Source organism: Dendrobates tinctorius, unplaced genomic scaffold, assembly GCF_039654945.1.
Source record: "Dendrobates tinctorius isolate UK_male_01 unplaced genomic scaffold, ASM3965494v1 ptg000130l, whole genome shotgun sequence".
Lineage (NCBI taxonomy): Eukaryota > Metazoa > Chordata > Amphibia > Anura > Dendrobatidae > Dendrobates > Dendrobates tinctorius.
Window position 1 is genome coordinate 4,957,107 of NW_027361798.1, and position 19,623 is coordinate 4,976,729.

The 19,623-nt window shown below is 43.9% G+C and overlaps 1 protein-coding gene across 1 annotated transcript in view; it reads right to left on the reverse strand.

Annotated features, from left to right (window-relative positions):
• Positions 1-2,338: 2,338 nt before the first annotated feature.
• Positions 2,339-19,623, reverse strand: part of EPPK1 (epiplakin 1) — a 70,350-nt gene continuing 53,065 nt past the window's right edge. Inside the window, exon 3 of the mRNA XM_073543326.1 lies at positions 2,339-19,498. Within this exon, the coding sequence (XP_073399427.1) occupies positions 3,000-19,454 (16,455 nt within the window). The 5' untranslated portion in view covers positions 19,455-19,498 and the 3' untranslated portion in view covers positions 2,339-2,999. The remainder of the gene's footprint in view (positions 19,499-19,623) is intronic.

The window sequence follows — 19,623 nt, forward strand, 5'->3', positions numbered from 1 at the left end:
TCCCCTACAGGTGGCGCTGTCACCCGAAAACTTGTCGGGGAGCGGGAGGCGAGAAATTGTCAGCGTGGGCGTAAGTGCGGGCACGCGTGAGACAGCCTCTGCGACTGTCTGAGCAGCAGCTAGCGCAGCATTCGCGGCTGAGGTGGTGCTCTCAATAGCCGCCAACCTGCTCTCCAGCTGCCAAATGTAGCGCTGCAGCTGCTCCAGGTCTGCCATTACCAGCCAGACCCTGGCGCTAGTGTAATGTTAGGGACAGCGGAACACACCAAATATAAATAATAGGAGGTGCGTTCGCCGCCCGGGGTCCACCGTGCGGTAGATGTAAAGACCGCTGCTGGATAATGTCAGTCTCGCTAGGAGGCGGAGTACTGCGCTCGGGTTGACGTCACCCGAGGTGCTAGGACAGACTGTTTTAGGCACAGAGATGCCCTAGAGTAAAATAAGGCATAGACGCCGGGCCTGTTAATTCACAGGGCCAGCCGGCGTGTGGCGTCGCAGCCGCGAACGCCAAGAGGTGCTGCAGAGTGCAGCGCGGCGGAAGGTACAGCCGCTTAACGACAGTGCCAGGGAACCGGACACCGGCGGACGCTAATGTAAGGTGCGGTAAGCACAGTGGCGCATAGCTTGCCACTATCTGGCACTGACTAAAACATACACTCTGTCCACATTCGTAATATCAGAGGGTAGGGGTTTCCAATGAGTCAGTCACCAGACACATGCATCCGTCACCATACACACATAGCAAATAAGGTCTACACTAGTGCATGGCCGAGCCACCATGCGGGCTTTTTATAGCCATGCGCTTCCGGGACCTTCCAGTCTTCTGAGAAGGACCAATCAGATCCGAAGCAGGACCTGAGCATGTGACCCCTGATCTCCACTGAGAGGTCGCCTTGTGGGCATGCCCAGTAGCACGGCGAGAGGACTTAGCCTCTGGAGCGGTTCCCTGCAAAGCAGGTTGCGCTACCATTGCTGGACCAGAGGTTACAGCATCATCCAGACTCAGAGAGCGGGTCTGAGCAGAACACCTGGATCGCCGAGATTGCTGAGAAGGTCCCTGAGCGGTCGGAGGGGAATGGGAGACCGCTGGATGTACGGCTCTGGATTCCTGTTGTGCAGTCTCAGAAATCTGACGCCTAACACACGGCACAGCCCCTTACTGGGGACAGATGCATTGCACAGCCCTCGTACTTGGGACAGATGCACCGCACAGTCCCCGTACTGGGGACAGATGCACCGTAAAGCCCTGCATCATACAGAACAGCCCCTTACTGGGGACAGACTCCGCAAAGCCCTTTATCATACAGCACAGCCCCGTACTGGGGACAGATGCATGGCCCTTCAGTTGGATACACAGCTACCACACATTTATGGTAAAGCTTGTCAATATGTTTGCGATGGCAATACTCCCAGTAAGCCTTAATGGGGCCCGTACCAAGGTCCAAACCAAAGTCACAGGATGAAAGGTCAACAAAACAAACTGTGCAGTCATGGGACAGAGTGATCTATGACTGATGCTGCTGATTCACTAGGCTTACCCCTAATAACACAACACTTATATTCGCTTCCGATGAGTTTTCAGCGGTGGCTCTCCCATGTCACATGATCACTGTGGCCAATGTCGGCTACATGATCTCCCCCTAGGGACATAATCGACCTCCGGAGGACATGCAACAGCAGCTGCTTTCATTTCCTCCAGAAGTCTTGATTGAGAGAGAAGCCACCGCTGATTGGCGTCAGGGATTGTGTGACATAATGTCACATGAGCACCGGGAGACATTGCCGACACTGCTGGAATGGTGCCGGAGAGGAGTAGAACTCTTTTTATTGGGAAGAAGGGGTTGTCCAAGTTGTGGACTAAGGCTGGTTTCACACTAGCGTTTTTTAGCGCTGCGCTTCGTGCGCGTCCATGCGCATGCGTCCTGCGCCCCTATCTTTAACATGGGGGCGCATGGTCTAGCGTATACACGTGTTCGTATGCGTTTTTGTGCACATGCTTTTTTTGTAGTGTGCGCCTAGGCACGCCGGACGCAACCCGTTGCATTTTTGGTCCGTCCGACCTGTCTCAAAAAAACGCATGTGCACGGAATGCGCAAAAAAAATCACATTACAGTCTATGGGAACATATGGACATGCGCACGCCTGCGTTTAAAATCGCATGCGTTTTAAGAGTTAACATGGCTAAAAAAGCAAATGCATACAAAACGCACGATGCGTTTTTTGTATGCGATTCTATTGCACATGAAGCGCAGTGCTAAAAAGCGCTAATGTGAAACTAGCCTAAGCCTTTAACTGCAAAAAATAAAACATTTTAAGAAAAGTTTGAGATGCCACCGGATAAAATGAAGTTACAAGTTTATTCAAAATTTTCAGAACAAGCAGTGTAAAGCACAGGGGACAGGATTCTTTCTTCATCTTGCTTTGAAATTAGGAACAAAGTTGATTTGATTTGCAATCGTCCAATTCTTTGACACCGGAACTGAGAACCTCGCTGGAGGAAAGTCCAGCACAATTACCAGTACAAGCAAGCACTTATGAAAAGACCAGCGGCACGAATGTTGAGTCTACATGAACTTCATACATTGGTCGTTTTGGGCCCCGCCAACCCCAATTATATGTTTCTTTTAACTTTTGGAACCACTTGTGTTGCTCAATGGGCAGATGAGTTCTGACAAGTAACAGTGGACACCAAACTTTATGTCAGACAGTCATTTCTTTAGAAAGCAAAATTGTTAGATTCTCACATCAAGATATAAAAGGAAATGTTAATTTTGCAGAATTCAGTAAGTCCTGCTGAGATATAGCCATAAACCACAGGCAAAAAGTCCAAACACCAGTTTTCCCTTCAAAGAAAGTTCTAGATGTCACAGAAACCCAAGAAATGTAGAATGGTTTTCCTTTGTTAGTAAAACCCCGAGTGACATAAGGTTAAAGGTCTTTTTTTTAGATTTCCAACCATAAAGTATAAGTTTTCATAAGGAAATCTTGTTAAGGTGAATTTATTTGTTGGCCACCTCTAGCATGAGCAGTCCGGTATCAGTGTCTTGGACAGCCCTCTGGATCAGCTGCAGGTAGGTGAGATTTTCATGAGTGTTTGGATCAAAGAAACCTTTGGTGTCATCAGAGGAATCAGAAAGGATCTGGTTCATCGCCTCATCAAAGTAGCCTCGCTTGTAGGCCACGTCCACGGGGACACGGTGACTGTGCACTGGGTCAATAATACCACCAGTTGCAATCTGAGCTTCCAGCAGGCGAATACCATGATCCTTGACAATGAGATCTTTCTGCATTGCCTGGAACAAAGAGATTTTCTGGTTTGTAGTTGGGTCATTGTAGCCCGTCACAGCCCTCTCAGCAGACAGGAGTTTTGAGTGAAGCTCTTTGCCAATTACACGACTAGCTACAGCTTCATCTACGGTGAGCTTGGCATTTTTTATTGGGTCAACAATGAATCCAGTGGCTGCTTGAGCCTCAAGTAAAACCAGTGCCGTTCCTGGTCTTAATATGCGCTTCAGCATGGCGCCATAGATGCTCATTTTCTCCTTGACGGTTGGGTCAGCTTTAGAAGGAACAAGGACACCAGCAATACATTTGCTTCCCTCCAGATATCTCTTCACAGTATTCATCTGAGTCACTTCTTGTAAGGATTTGGTTCCATGAGCCAACTGAAGGAGAGTGTCTTGGTCGATAATTTCCGACTTCAGCAGTTCAGAGGCTGACACTTGCTTCCGTAAACCAGTAAACTTGATATTTCGGCTCTTCTCCTCGGTTTCCTTTATGACTGCAGTAATATTTTTGAACATTTCTTCCCATGTTATGGATTTGGATTCATATTTCTCGATGAGCTCCCTTCTTTTGTCTTCTGTGAGATACTTTGAGTGAAGAAGATCCCAAAGAGAATGAGTTTTGCCTTCTAGCTTGAATTCGCCGATGTTGACCTGTACTTTGACTGATCTGAGGAACGTCTCAGTGTCTGGCTTGATGGAGAAGGTTTTCTTTTGGCCTTCATTGATCAGTGTGGTAACAATGGTTTTGACCGTGGTGTAGTACTTTGTGAGAAGTTGGCTGCGTATGCTTTGGGTAATGGCTGCAGAGTGTAGTAAATCCCACAGGGAAATGCTCTGTCCAGCAAATTCACCACTATAATTATCAAGAGAAAATGCTTGCAGAGATTTCTGGATTGCCTCTGGATACTCGGCATCTGTCTTCTCAGATGATACTCTGACGGTATGATGACATGAAACTTCTAAGGTGGCTTTCTCAGCTTTCACAAAGATTTCCATTATACATTTCATAAGTTCTGCAAGAGAAAGCCTTCCGCTTTCATACCCTTCCAGGAGTTCATTCTTCTTTTCAGGTGTAACATATGAAGAATGCAGTAATTCCCATACAGAACTTTTGTGATCCTTGAGTTGACCTACAGTCAGTGTGAGGTCCACAGTCTTAAGAAAGTCCTGTGTCTGAGTCCTCTTTGCTTCAGCAGCTTCACTTCCAAGAATTGATGAGCTGCTAGTGATAGTATGACCTATGGACACCAGAGATGTGGAGGACTGGAATGTTTTCTGCTGTGGTCCGCTTATAGTAATAAGTTCAGAAGCTTTGATTGAAGGGTCTTTAAGGATTCTGCTACAGGTGCTTAGAACTTCTCTGACAGAAGCTGTAAGTGTCTGTAGAAGCTCATTCTTCTTATCCTTTGGCAAGTGTTCACTATTGAGAAGGTCCCAGGCTGAAACGCTCTCCTGATGCAATTGTTTTTCTGACAAGACACTGGGAATTACTAGAAGAGCATCTTGGACTTGCTGTTCTGATGGCCAATGATCGACGTGGATGGGAGCTGATGTTACTCTGACCTCCTCCTTTACAATCACTTCAGTTTTTGAGGACTCATGAATCATGGATAAGACGATGTTTTTGATTTCTTGAATTGTCAATGTTCCTGACTTGTATTTCTCGATTAATTCTTCCCTCTTGTACTCCGGGATATATTTTGAATGTAGAAGGTCCCAGAGGGACATTGATTCTTCTTGAAGATTTCCAGCAGATATTTTTACTGTAACACACTGAAAAGACTGCTTAATTGAGCTTCTTTCTACGGAGGACACAGATTTACTATGAGTTTCAGTGACAATTGTTATAAGGATGGTCATCAGCTCTTCAATGGTCAGTGTGCTGGCCCGATACTTCTTCAGTAGTTCTTCTCGTTTTTCCACTGATATGTACTGAGAGTATAGAAGATCCCACACAGAAGTTTCTTTTCCTTTAAATGTCCCAAAATCGACTTGTACGCCTCTAGACTGTAGAATGGATTTTACTTTTTGCTCCTCCTGTAGGGCCAGCTTGCTGTCACTTACATCTAACAAGCTTAGGTCTGTGTCTGGGTCAGTCACACACCTCTGGAGGAGCTGAAGGTAGGTGAGGTTCTCATGAGTGTTCGGATCAAAGAATCCCTTTGTATCATCACTGGGATCAGAAAGGATCTGGTTCATCTCTTCGTCAAAGTAACCTCGCTTATATGCGACTTCCACCGGAACACGGTGACTGTGTATTGGGTCAATGATGCCTCCTGTGGCTATCTGGGCTTCCAGAAGGCGGATTCCATGGTCTTTCACAATAAGCTCTTTTTTCATGGCTTGGAATAATGAGATTTTCTCATCTGTGTAGGGATCTTTGTAGCCAGTAACTCCTCTTTCTGCAGACAAGAGTTTATCATAAATCTCCCGTCCAATCAGTCCTGCATCTAAAGCTTCATCTACAGAAAGCTTCTTGTTCTCAATAGGGTCAATCACATATCCAGTAGCTGCTTGAGCTTCGAGGAGAATCAAAGCCGTTCCAGGTCTTAGTCTCCCAGTCAGCATGGCTTTATAAATGGTCACCTTTTCTTTTTGTGAGGGATCTTTCTTGGAGGTCACAAACACGCCAGCAATAGAACTATTTCCTTCAAGATATCTCTTCACATTGTCCATCTTTGTGACCTCATCGACGGTCTTACTGCCTTCGGTCAACTCATTCAGAGTATTCTGATCGATGATTTCGGATTGCAGAAGTTCAGTGGCGGTCACCTGTCTCCGGAAACCCTTAAATTTCAAGCTGCGAATTCTTTCTGTCTCTTCAATTATTGTTATAATAGCTTTCAAAAGTTCTTCCGAGGTCAATGCTCCCAATCTGTACTTCTGAATTAATTCTTGCCTCTTTTCTTCTGTAATATACTTGGAATAGAGAAGGAACCATACAGAGACATTCTGTCCCTTAAATTCTCCAGAACTTACTTCAGTGAAATCACGCTCCAGTTCATTTTGGATTTCTTGGTCGTTCTGAAGTTCAGATTCATCTATTAATTGTAGAATAGTTTGCTTCACTTTTTCTACAGTGACCTGGTGTTTGCTCAGCTGTTCCTTCCTCTTGCCTTCTGAGAGATATTTGGAGTGGAGAACTTTCCAGAGCGATGGTTTTCGTTTTTGAAATTCGTGACTTGTGAGGTTTACAGAGATGACATTCAGAGCTTTGTGGAGTTCACCATTACTAGGTCTTATAGTCTCATCAGAGGCTGTATTCTCAATAGTAGTTGTGATAATTCTTAGGATCTCCTCCAGATTCCAGACCCCGGAAGAATAATTCTGTAAGATCTCATTCTTTTTACCCTCGGGGATGAATTCAGAGTGCAGAAGTTCCCAGACGGAGACCTTTTGTCCATGGAGTATTCCTTTGGAGGCCTCCACTAATTCAGACTTCAGGACATCTTCCTGCTCTTGTGTTGGGATGGCTCTGCTTGTTTCTGCCTTTGGATTGCCATCTGCTTCAATGGTTGACTTGATGTTTTTTTGCTCAAACTCTTCAATAGACTGTGTGACTATCTGCAATATGTCTTTGACAGTTAACTTGTAGTTGCCTAGAAGTTCTTGCCTTTTAGTCTCCGATATGTATTTGGAGTGAATGAGATCCCACAGAGACATCTGCCGTGCAGCGTACTGTCCTTTTGGGACTTCGATGTGGATGCTTTCTAGAGCCTTCTGGATTCCTTCCTCCTGTACGGTGGGATCAGTCTTTATTAGCAGCTCTGCCGCCATATCTTGCTGAGCAGTCAGAGTATTCAGTCCCTTAATCTCAGTGATGACTGGAAGGTCTGTGGATGAGGTTCTCTCAGTTTCTTGGATGATTTTTAGGAGTACAGTGGTAAGTTCTTCAAGGGATAAAGTTCCAGATTTGTACTTTTTTATCAGTTCTTCTCTTTTCTCTACTGAAATGTGTTCAGAATTGAGAATCTCCCAGATGGCAATATCTTTTCCTTTAAAGCGACCTTGTGTGACTGTAATTGTTCTGGACTTCAATATACTTTCTAGGCCAATCTGAGTGGAAGGAAATTTGTTCCCACTGATATCCAACAAGCTGAGACCCGTGTCTGGGTCAGTCACACATCTCTGGAGGAGCTGAAGGTAGGTGAGGTTCTCATGAGTGTTCGGATCAAAGAATCCCTTTGTATCATCACTGGGATCAGAAAGGATCTGGTTCATCTCTTCATCAAAGTAACCTCGCTTATATGCGACTTCCACCGGGACACGGTGACTGCGGATTGGGTCGATTATGCCTCCTGTGGCTATCTGGGCTTCCAGAAGGCGGATTCCATGGTCTTTCACAATAAGCTCTTTTTTCATGGCTTGGAATAATGAGATTTTCTCATCTGTGTAGGGATCTTTGTAGCCAGTAACTCCTCTTTCTGCAGACAAGAGTTTATCATAAGTCTCCCGTCCAATCAGTCCTGCATCTAAAGCTTCATCTACAGAAAGCTTCTTGTTCTCAATAGGGTCAATCACAAATCCAGTAGCTGCTTGAGCTTCGAGGAGAATCAAAGCCGTTCCAGGTCTTAGTCTCCCATTCAGCATGGCTTTATAAATGGTCATCTTTTCTTTTTGTGAAGGATCTTTCTTGGAGGTCACAAATACGCCAGCAATAGAACTACTTCCTTCAAGATATCTCTTTACATTGTCCATCTTTGTGACCTCCTCGACGGTCTTACTGCCTTCGGTCAACTCATTCAGAGTATTCTGATCGATGATTTCGGATTGCAGAAGTTCGGTGGCGGTCACCTGTCTTCGGAAACCCTTAAATTTTAAATTGCGACTTTTTTCAGTCTCTTCAATAATTACTGTAATGGTTTTCAGAAGTTCCTCCAAGGTTAATGCCCCCGACCTGTACTTTTCTAGCAGTTCTTTTCTCTTCTCCTCACTGAAGTATTTTGACTTAAGAAGAAACCAGACAGAAAGGTTTTGCTCCTTGAATTTTCCGACAGTGACTACTGTAAACCTATTTTCTAATTCCTGTTGTATATCTCTCACACATTTTGTTTCTGAGCCTTCAACTAATTTTAGAATGGTTTGTTTCACTTTTTCTAAAGAGATCTGGTATTTGTTTAGCTGGGTATTTCTCTGCTCTTCCGAGATGTATTTGGAGTGGAGGATATCCCATAGAGACACTCTTTTGTCTTGGAATTCATCTTTTTGGACATGGACAGTGAATATATTTAATGTCTTATGAAGGTCTCCATCGATAGCGGGTTTTACTGTTTTTTCTGTCAAAGACGGGGCGCGATAAGTCTTTTCAGAAGTCACAATCTTCTCTTCGGTTACTGAGACCCTTTTCTCCTGGACCTTTCCTTCGGTAACCTTCTGTATTTCAGACTTGACCACTTTATCTGGAAAAGAGAAAACACCATCGACCTCATCGGAAGTAACTACTTTCTCTTTAGCCACTGAAACCTTTTGCTCCTGGAGCTTTCCCTTTGTGAACTGCTCCAAGTCAGACTTTAATTTCCCTTCCCACTTTTCTGCTTGTGTTGTGCTGGATTCATTCACAGTCTGCCTGGTTGTTTTCGGTTCTCTTTCCTCGATGGTCTTTACAACAGTTGTAGTAAGTTCTTCTACGGTTATAGTTCTAGATTTGTATTGTTTCAGGAGTTTTTGTCTCTTTTCTTCTGTAAAATATTCAGACTGAAGGAGTTCCTGAATGGATTTCTTCTGGCCTATGAATTGGCCACTTTTAACTTCAACATATTTTGTTGTCAAGACAGCTTCCAAGGTCTTTTCAGTAGCCAGTGTGGCTTTGTCTTTCATTTCCAGCAAGTAGAGTCCAGTATCTGGATCTTGAATGCATCGACTAAGCAGCTGAAGATAGGTAAGATTTTCATGTGTATTTGGGTCAAAGAAACCTTTAGTGTCATCTGTAGGATCTGAAAGGATCTGATTCATTTCTTCATCGAAGTAGCCACGTTTAGAAGCAACTTCCACAGGAAGACGATGACTGTGCACTGGGTCAATGATACCTCCTGTGGCAATCTGGGCCTCCAGGAGGCGAATGCCATGCTCTTTTACAATCAGTTCCTTTTGCATGGCTTGGAAGAGAGAAATTTTATCTCCGGTGTATGGGTCATTGTACCCAATTACAGCTTTTTCTGCTGACAACAGCTTTTTGTGAAGTTCTGGACCAATTAGACCAGTAGCAGCAGCTTCATCCACAGAAAGCTTAGTATTATTCACTGGATCGATAACAAATCCAGTGGCTGCCTGAGCTTCTAGCAAAACGAGTGCGGTCCCGGGTCTAAGAATATTCTTTAACATGGCATTATATATAGTCATCTTCTCTTTTGTTGACGGATCTTTTAGAGATGGTACTAGCACTCCCGCTATACAGCTTGTTCCCTCCAAGTATCTCTTTACGCTGTCCATTTGGGTCACCTCTTCTAAAGTCTTTCTTCCTTGAGCCAGCTCTGTCAGAACATCCTGGTCAATGATTTCTGATGTTACAAGTTCAGTTGCTGTGATCTGTCTTCTGAGACCCTTAAATTTCAGTTTTCTGCTACGTTCTTCCGTCTCGGAAATAACTGTGATCATTTTTCTGATCAGTTTGTCTACAGTAATCGCCCCAGAATTAAATTGGCTGAGAAGCTCCCGCTTCTTCTCCTCCGAAAAGTATTTGCTCATCAATAGATCCCACAGGATATGGGTCTGCCCCTTAAACTCGCCTTCAACTACTTCAATCTTGACAGTCTGCAAAGTTTTATAAACTTCCTCTTTCAAATTATATTGTAGCCTCAATGCCTCATCGGCCTCCTTAATTAACTGTACGACCATCTTCATGATGTCTTTGACTGTTGCCTTATAATCTTCCAGCAGTTCATGTTGTGTCTCATGAGGGATGAGTGTGGAGTGAAGAAGATCCCACACGGAAACCTCCTGTCCTGCGTACTGCCCTCTCTCAATGTGCATGCTTATGCTTTGCAGAGCTTTCTGAATTTCATCATCTTGTCTAGATGTCTCCGCTTCCTTCGATACTTCTACAGTCACTGCTACCTTTTGTTGGAAGGTATCAGTCTTGATCGTCTCAGCCTCCGTAATGACTTTAATGACATATGTAATAATTTCCTGAAGGGTTAATGTCCCATATTTCAGCCTCTGAAGGATTTCTACTTTTTTATGTTCTGAGAAGTAACGTGAATTTAGAAGATCCCACAATGATATACTCTGCCCTTGGAAGTCACCTACAGATACATCCACTACCTCCGCCTTGAGGTTCTCCTGAAGTTGGACTTCTTGATTAGATGAGTCTGTTGTATTGACTTGAGACACATTTACCATCTCTTCTGTATTGATCTTGATGACTATAGTTATAATGTCTTCAATGGTCAATATTCCAGATTCATATTTCTTTAGAAGCTCCTTTCTTTTCTCTTTCGTAATATGCTCAGAGTTAAGGAACTCCCAAATAGAAATACTCTTTCCTTTGAATTCTCCGGAGGTGACTTGAATCATCCTGGTGTTCAATGTAGTTTGGACCTGGGATATAGAGAATCTACTGGGTTTTAATTCCAGCATGTATAATCCAGTGTCTGGGTCTTGAGTGCATCTCTGGAGGAGCTGAAGGTACGTGAGGTTCTCATGAGTGTTCGGATCAAAGAATCCCTTTGTGTCATCAGTAGGGTCAGATAAGATTTGATTCATTTCTTCATTAAAGTAACCTCGTTTGTATGCTACCTCCACTGGGACACGATGGCTGTGAACCGGGTCAATAATGCCACCAGTCGCAATCTGGGCTTCCAGCAAGCGAATGCCATGTTCCTTGACAATTAAATCTTTCTGCATGGCTTGGAATAAGGAGATTTTGTCACCGGTGTAGGGGTCTGTGTAGCCAGTCACTCCTTTTTCTGCAGTTAGAAGCTTTTCATAGATCTCATGACCAATTACTCCAGCGGGTAAAGCTTCGTCGACTGAAAGTTTCCTGTTTCGTACGCAGTCGATTACAAAGCCGGTCGCTGCCTGCGCTTCCAGCAAGACCAGAGCTGTTCCAGGTCTTAGTAAGCGTCTCAGCATGGCATCATAGATGTTCAACTTTTCATTTTTGGTGGGATCTTGCGTTGATGGAATAAGTACGCCAGCAATGCAGCTGCTCCCCTCGAGATATCTTTTAATTGAGTCCGTCTTTGCCACTTCCACCACTGTCCTTGGCTCCTGCTGTAATCCATCCAGAGTCTCTCTGCTGATTATACCTGCATCAAACAGTTCTGCTGCAGTCACTTGTTTCCTCAATCCCTGGAACCAGATGTCGCTCTGACCTTTCTCCTGGTCTTCGATAATTGACAGAATTCTATTTGCTATCTCATTAATTGTAGTTGAGGTCTTCAACTTGTACTTCTTTATTAGGTCTTTTCGATTGTCTTCTGAAATGTAAGTTGAGTTTAAGAGGTCCCATAGTGAAATATCCTGGCCCTTGAACTTGCCTTCATTCATCTTCACAGCGGTGGATACGAGAATGTTTTTAGTTGGTTCATCAATGTAGAAGTAGTCATCACGTTTTTCTGCAACTTGTAATAGGTACATTCCGGTATTTGCATCTTTGACACATCGTTCCAATAAGTCTTTGTATGTAATTCTTTCGTGGGTATTGGGGTCCACAAATCTCCCCTTTCCACTAACAGAATTGAAAATCATAATGTAGAAGTCTTCATCCAAATAACCCTTTCTGTAGGCCACGTGTAAAGGAAGTCTGTGATTGTTAATGGGATCGACGATGCCCCCAGTAGACAGCTGAGATTCTAAAAGTAGGATTCCTTGGTCTTTTGGTATGATTCCTTTCTTGATTGCTTGGAATAGTGAGATTTTGCCTCCAGATTCTGGATCAGTAAATCCACAAAATGATTTTTCAGCAATGTCAAGATGTTGCCGATCTTCCTCACTAATGAGACCTGCAGACATTGCCTCGGAGATATTGAGGGTCTGATTATTTGAGTGATCGACCAGAAATCCTGTTGAGATTTGAGCCTCCAGAAGTTTCAAGCCAATGTCTCTAGATATAATCTCTCTCTTCATAGCCTCAACAATGCCTATGGTTTCATTGTTGGGTAAGGTGAGAATACCAGCTATATAACCAGTTCCTCTGAGGTACTTCCTAACATTCTCTTGTTGAGACACAGCTTCTATAGTTTTTCTGCCTTCCTTCAGGTCACCTATGGTCTTTTCGTCAATGATGTCCGCGTTATACAGCTCCGTAGCGCTCACTTCGCCCTTGAGTCCTTGGAATTTCAGGATGCTACTTTTAGCTTCATACTCTTCGATGATGGCGGTGAGGCTGGAGATCAGGCTTTCTATGTTAAGCACACCCAATGTGTACAGTTTTATCAATTCTCTCCTTTTTAGCTCTGTAAAATAATGGGAAGATAGGATTTCCCAGACGGTTACTGTTCGATTGGCAAATATTCCAACCTGCAGTCTGATGTGTCTTGAGGTGAGATCTGATTTCATTTGGTCAGTGATATAGAAGTAGTTTTCTCCTTTTTGTACGACCTGTAGCAGATACAATCCAGTTTCAGGGTCTGGGATGCATCGCTCTACTAGCTGAAGATAGGTAAGGTTCTCGTGAGTGTTTGGGTCAAAGAAACCTTTAGTATCATCACTGGGATCTGAAAGGATTCGATTCATCTCCTCATTGAAGTAACCACGTTGATAGGCAACCTCTACAGGAACTCTGTGACTATGCACTGGATCAATAATACCTCCGGTGGCAATCTGGGCCTCCAGAAGACGGATTCCATGACATTCAACTATTATTTTTTTTTGCATGGCTTGAAACAGGGAAATCTTGTCTCCTGTATATGGATCAGTGTAACCGGTTACTGCTTGTTCAGCAGAGAGCAGCTTAGCATGCACATCAAGGCCTACCAAGCCCTCAGTCAGAGCCTCGTCCACCGATAGCTTCCTATTCTTCACTGGATCCACAATGAACCCAGTGGCCGCCTGAGCTTCTAAGAGGACCAGCGCGGTTCCAGGCCTCAGGATACGTTTCAGCATTGCATCGTATATACTCATCTTGGTGTTGGTGGACTGTAGGAGAATTCCGGCAATACAGTTTGTACCTTGTAGATAGCGTTTCACGCTATCCATCTCTGTTACTTCCACAATGGTTTTCTTGCCCAAGTTAAGTTCATCCAGCGTTTGCTTGTCTATGACATTTGACTGGAAAAGGTCGCTTGCAGACACCTGTTTGCGAAAGCCCTTAAATTTGATTTTGGTGCTGCTTGCATCGGTTTCCTTAATGATGGTGGTGACGGTTTTTATGATCTCTTGCAGAGCCTCGGAGCTGCTGTTTTTGTATAGCAGAAGTAGTTCTTTCAGCTTATCAACAGTCACATATTCTGAATTCAGAAGTTCCCACAGAGACACGCTTTGGCCACTGAATCTTCCACCACTGACGGTGACTGTAACCGATTTTAATACATCAGTGACGTGTTGTTTGGCATATGATGCCGCACTTTCCGAAAGAGACAGAAGCAAAGATCCAGTTTCCGAGTCAGTGTAAGATCTTTCTTTCAGTTGTTGGTAACTCAGTTTTTCTTTTGTGTTAGGGTCCAAGTAAATTTTCAGAGAGTCTGTTTGTTTGGAAAGTTCTTCGTCCAGAAACCCCATCTTGTATGCCACTTGCAATGGAACATAATGACAATGAATAGGATCTACAATTCCTCCTCCAGCTAGTTGAGCTTGTAGGAGTGGTAGTCCGTCCTTTTTTGGAATAAGTTTTTTGTTTATTGCTTCACCCAGTGATATCTTGTTGCCCGTGTAAGGGTCAATGTATCCTGTCACCGCACTTTCTGCAATCAGGAGTTTTTCATGAAGTTCTGGCCCAACAACACCAGACTTCACAGCACTGTCCACTGTATGTTTCTCATTCTTTACTGGGTCAATGATGAACCCAGTAGCAGCCTGAGCTTCTAGAAGCATTATACCAACGCCAGGCATGACGAGGTTCTTTTTCATGGCTTGATAAATGCTCATCTTCTCCTGTGATGATGGTAAGAAAATGCCTGTGATGCATCCGGTGCCTTGCAAATATTTTTTTACATTGCTCAATTGTGAGACTTCCTCCATGGACTTGACCCCTTGAACCAGTTCATCAAAGGTTTTCTGTGTGACAATTCCCAGGTCCAGGAGCCATACCAATGGCACGCTTCCTCGCAATCCTTGAAAACTTAAATGAGTTGTCATCCTAATTTCATTGTTCTTGACGATTTGCAAAATTTCTTTAGTCAGCTCTTCCAAGGTCACTTTCTTTGACTTAAATTTGATCAGAATTTCAATTCTTTGCTCTTCGGTGAAGTATCCGGAGTAAATCAATTGCCAAATTGTCATATTTCTTTCTTTCACTTGGGTGTTTTTGAACACTTGGTGTACCTCTTCATCAGTATAAATGTTCTGCACTGGAACTTCAGCAAAGTCTTGGGGCAATGGCAGCAAGTACATACCAGTGGATTCATCCTTCTGCGATCGACTGAGGAGGTCAGAGTAGGTAACGTTTTCTTTGGTGTTAGGGTCATAGAAGGACTTTGAGTCATCGGTAGGGTTAGTCAAGCTTTCATGCACTTCGTCATTAATATAGCCAAGTTTTCTGGCCATGGAATTTGGGAGGTGGAAGTTATGTATAGGATCGATTATTCCACCAGTGGCAAGTTGTGCTTCCAAGAGCTGCTTGGCATGCTTCTCTTCTATGAGGCCTTTCTGCATGGCTTGGAAGAGTGAGATTTTCTTTCCTGAAATTGGATCCTTGTAGCCAGTGACAGCTTCTTCTGCAGAAATAAGTCTGTTGTAAATATGTGGGTCAATGACTTCAGCTTTGAGGGCTTCATCTACAGACAGTCTTTGGTTGCTTACAGGATCGATGATATTTCCAGTGGCTGCCTGGGCTTCTAGTAGTGGAAGAACTGTACTAGGCTGTAGGATATTCTTCTGTGTTGCTTTGTAGAAACTGATTCTTTGGTTAGAGGGTTGAATGAGGATTCCGCCAAGGACACCAGATCCATTTAGATACCTCTGAACGTTCTCCATCTTAAAGACGTCATCTGCTGTAATTTTACCCTCTAAAACTTGTTCAAATAGGATTTTGTCAAGGATCTCATATTCCAACAAGTCGTGAATATTCACATGTCCCCTCAGTGCGGGGACACTGATTTCAGTCCATTTCTTGATCTCTTCCTCAATCCATATGACAACTTGCTCGATGGTCAGTTTCTTCAGTCTAAACTGTTCCAGAATCTCTCTTCTTCTCCATTCACTAAAGTATTCAGAATTTATCAGAACCCAGGCTGAGACCGTCTGCCCCTTAAATCTTCCATATCTTACAAAAATCTCTAAGTTTCTGAAGGAATCTTTGATGTACGAGTTGACAATGAGCTGATGTTTTCTGCTCTGCAATGGAAGAAGACAAAGGCTGGTGGAAGGGTCCGTGATGCATCTTTCCTTCAGCTGCAGATAAGTTAAGTTTTCATTGGTGTTTGGATCAAAAAAGCCCTTGGTATCATCGCTCGGATTGGAGAGAATCACATTCATTTTCTTGTCAAAATATCCTCGTTTGTAAGCAACTTCCACCGGAATTCGATGGCTGTTGATGGGGTCTATGATTCCTCCGGTGGCAATTTGAGCTTCAAGAAGTCGAATCCCATGATCCTTGACAATTAAGTCCTTGCTCATGGCCTGAAACAGAGAAATGACTTCTCCAGTGTAAGGATCTTTATAACCAGTGACTGATTTTTCTGCAGACAGAAGCTTTTCATAGAATTCTGGACCAATAATATTTGCCTTCAGAGCCTCATCGACAGAATACTTTTGGTTTTTTACAGGGTCAATTATAAAACCTGTTGCTGCTTGAGCTTCAAGAAGGATTAAGGAAGTTCCAGGCCATAGTAAACCCTTTCTCCTTGCTTGGTAGATGCTAATCTTTTCTTGAGTATCAGTTAAGAGGAGTCCGCCGATGCTTCCGGTACCCTGCAGATATGTTTTGACCGTATCAATATTGACCACATCCTTCGCGGAAGCTTCTCCTTGTTGCAACTTTTGGAATAAATCCTTGTCGATAATTTCGGACTCAAGCAGTTGCTCAGGTGTAACAGCTTCCCTTAGTCCTGCAAAAGTGACTTTAGCAGAGGACACCAAAGATTGAATGGCACCATCGACTTTGCTGGACAAATCTTGTATAGTGAGACTCCCAGATTTATACTGTCTAAAGAGAGATTCTCTAAACTCCGTGGTGAAATATTCTGAAAACAGAAGCTGCCACATTGTAACCATTTGCCCTTTAAATCTCCCATATGTTCCCGTCAGTTTTATCTGCTCCAATGTCTTCTTGACTTGATAATCTACAAAGGAGTGTGGCGTTTTCAGGGCATCATGGGTATTGTCAAACACTGGAATCAAGTAGAGTCCCGTATGACAATCAATCAAGCATCTCTCCAGTAATTGTCCATAGGTTAGGTTTTGTTTTGCACTTGGATCAAAAAATCCTTTGAAGTCATTTATGGGCTCAAGAAGCGAATTATTAGTTTCTTTGTCAAAGAAGCCACGTGTGTAGGCCACCTCCTCTGGGACACGATGTTTCTTTGAAGGGTCTATAATTCCACCAGTAGCAAGCTGGGCTTCCAGAAGGTGGATACTATGGTTCCGCTCCACAAATCCCCTTTTAGTGGCTTGAAATAGGGAAAGTTTTTCTCCAGAAGAAGGGTCCTTGTATCCAACGGCAGCTTTTTCAGCAGATAGAAGTTTTTCATAGACCTCTGTCCCAATCAGTCCATTTTTCACAGCATCTTCCACTGAGAATTTCAAATTCTTTACGGGGTCAACCAGATACCCAGTAGCGGCCTGAGCTTCTAACAAGGCTATAGAGGTCCCCATCATAAGAAGATGCTCTTTCATTGCTTGGTAAATGTTTTTTCTTTCATTAGTAGATACTACGGCCACTCCTGCGATACACCCAGTTCCCTGAAGGTACCGTCTTACATTCTCCTGTGCAGAAACATCTTGGATGGATATCTTGCCCTGCTGTAGATCTTCATAAGTGGTCTTATCAATGATCAGTGAGTCCAGCAGTTCAGCACTTGTAACTTTTCCTCTTAAGCCATTGAGTGTGATTTTCACAGGTAAGATTAAAGTATTTGAGTCGGGGTCCATTGTGCAAAGCTTCTGCAATTCCTGGTAAGTTAGTAAGTCATCAGTGTTGGGGTCCAGGAACCCATGAGTGTCATTTTTGGGGGCAAATATTACTTTAGCCAAATCTTTATCAAATAAGCCACGCTGGTAGGCAACGTCTAATGGGACATGGAAGCTGTGGAGTGGGTCAATGATGCCTCCGGTTGCAATTTGGACTTCAAGCAAGTTAATGCCCAACTTTTTGTCAATTAATTCTTTCTTTATGGCTTGGAATAGGGAAATTTTGTTACCAGTGTAGGGGTCATTGAATCCAATTGCTGCTCTTTCAGCTGTCAATAGTTTCTCTTGGAGCTCGAGTCCGATTATTTCCTCCTGAATGGCCTCAGTGACGGTGAATCGTCTATTCTTTGCTGGATCAATAATGAAGCCAGAGGCAGCCTGGGCTTCCAGAAGAGCAACTGCGATGTCCGATGGAAGGAAGTTTTTCTTCATGGCTTGATACACACTCATTTTTTCTTTTATGCTTTCTATGTAGACTCCCCCAATGCTTGCCTGACCTTGTAAATATTGCTGCACCTCTTGTAGTCCTCCCAGGCTTTGTATGGTCAGCTTGCCTTGAATGATTTCGTCATACTGAACTTGGTTAATGATGTGGGCATTGAAGAGCTGCTCATATGTTACGGACTTCCTCAGTCCTTGCAAAGTTTCTTGTAGTGGAAGAAGGAGCAGTCCAGTGTCGACATCTGTCAAGCATTTGGACAGGAGTTCCTGGTATGTGGAGTAGTCTTGTGTGTTGGGATTAAGGTACAACTTGGCCAGCAGAGAACTTTCGGTAACAGTTTTCAGTAGATGTTCATCTATGTAGTTGAGCTTCAGAGCCTCGGGTACAGAAACACGGTTGCCACTCACATAATCAATGATCCCACCAGTGGCTACTTGTGCCTCCAGGAAACGCGTGGCATCATTTTTACTAACCAAACCTTTCTTGAATGCTTCATACAGAGACATGGTTTCTTCTTTGTCTTTGTAGCCCAGCGCTGCACTGTTTGCAATAATCAATTTCTGCTGGTACTCTGCTCCGACAATGCCTTGTTGTACAGCTGCCTCTAGAGTTAGTTTCTGGTTACCTGACAGTTGGATAATGCCACCAGTGGCAGCCTGGGCTTCCAGCAGTGCCACAGCGACCTCCTCAGCCACAAGATTTTTCAGTATAGCCTGGTAGAGACTCACTTTCTCCTTTGTTTGAGCTACTATGAAACCTCCAATGCTGGGGGAGACTTTGGCAGGTTCAGTGGTTTCTAGCGCCTCTTGAAGGCTCAAGGATTCATTTATGTCAGCTTGATCAGCAAGGTTGGCTTTGAAAGCCTGGGAAGCCTCAAGAACATTGTGGGCTTCATGGCCCTGGAGAGATTTGTGAGCATGATGAGCTCCATGAGCATGATAAGAATGGTGAGCTCCATGAGCATGATGAGAATGGTGAGATTCAAGAACATGGACACCTCCTTGAGCATTGCGAGCTTCAAGAACATGAACACCTCCTTGAGCATGATGAGATTCAAGAACATGGACTCCTCCTTGAGCATGGTGAGCTCCATGAGCATGATGAGCTTCAAGAACATGGACACTTCCTTGAGCATGGTGAGCTCCATGAGCATCAAGAACATGAACACCTCCTTGAGCATGATGAGCTCCATGAGCATGATGAGCTTCAAGAACATGGACTCCTCCTTGAGCACGGTGAGCTCCATGACTACGATGAGTTTCAAGAACATTGACACCTCCTTGAGCATGGTGAGCTCCATGAGCATGGTGAGCTTCAACAGCATGGTGGGCTCCGTGACCTTCAACAGAAAGCTGCTTGCTGCATTCCACACCATGCCTGGAATCCGAATGGAAACCCACAGATTGAGATGAATGATGAGACTCCACCTTGCCGGATGTCTGTTTCATAGAACGACTTGACATGCTTTGCTTCATTGAATGATTGTTTTTTCGCTCCATCGATGTAGATTTTCTTGTGTCTTGATCAATGTGGAAGTAATTGTCTGAAATAGACAGAACAAGGACATGTTACTAAGAGATCTTTGTAGCACTGAGGAACATGCTGGTGAATACTGGAGGTGCCCGTGCTGTGTATGGCGTCTTCTCCACAATCCACTGTATAATATGA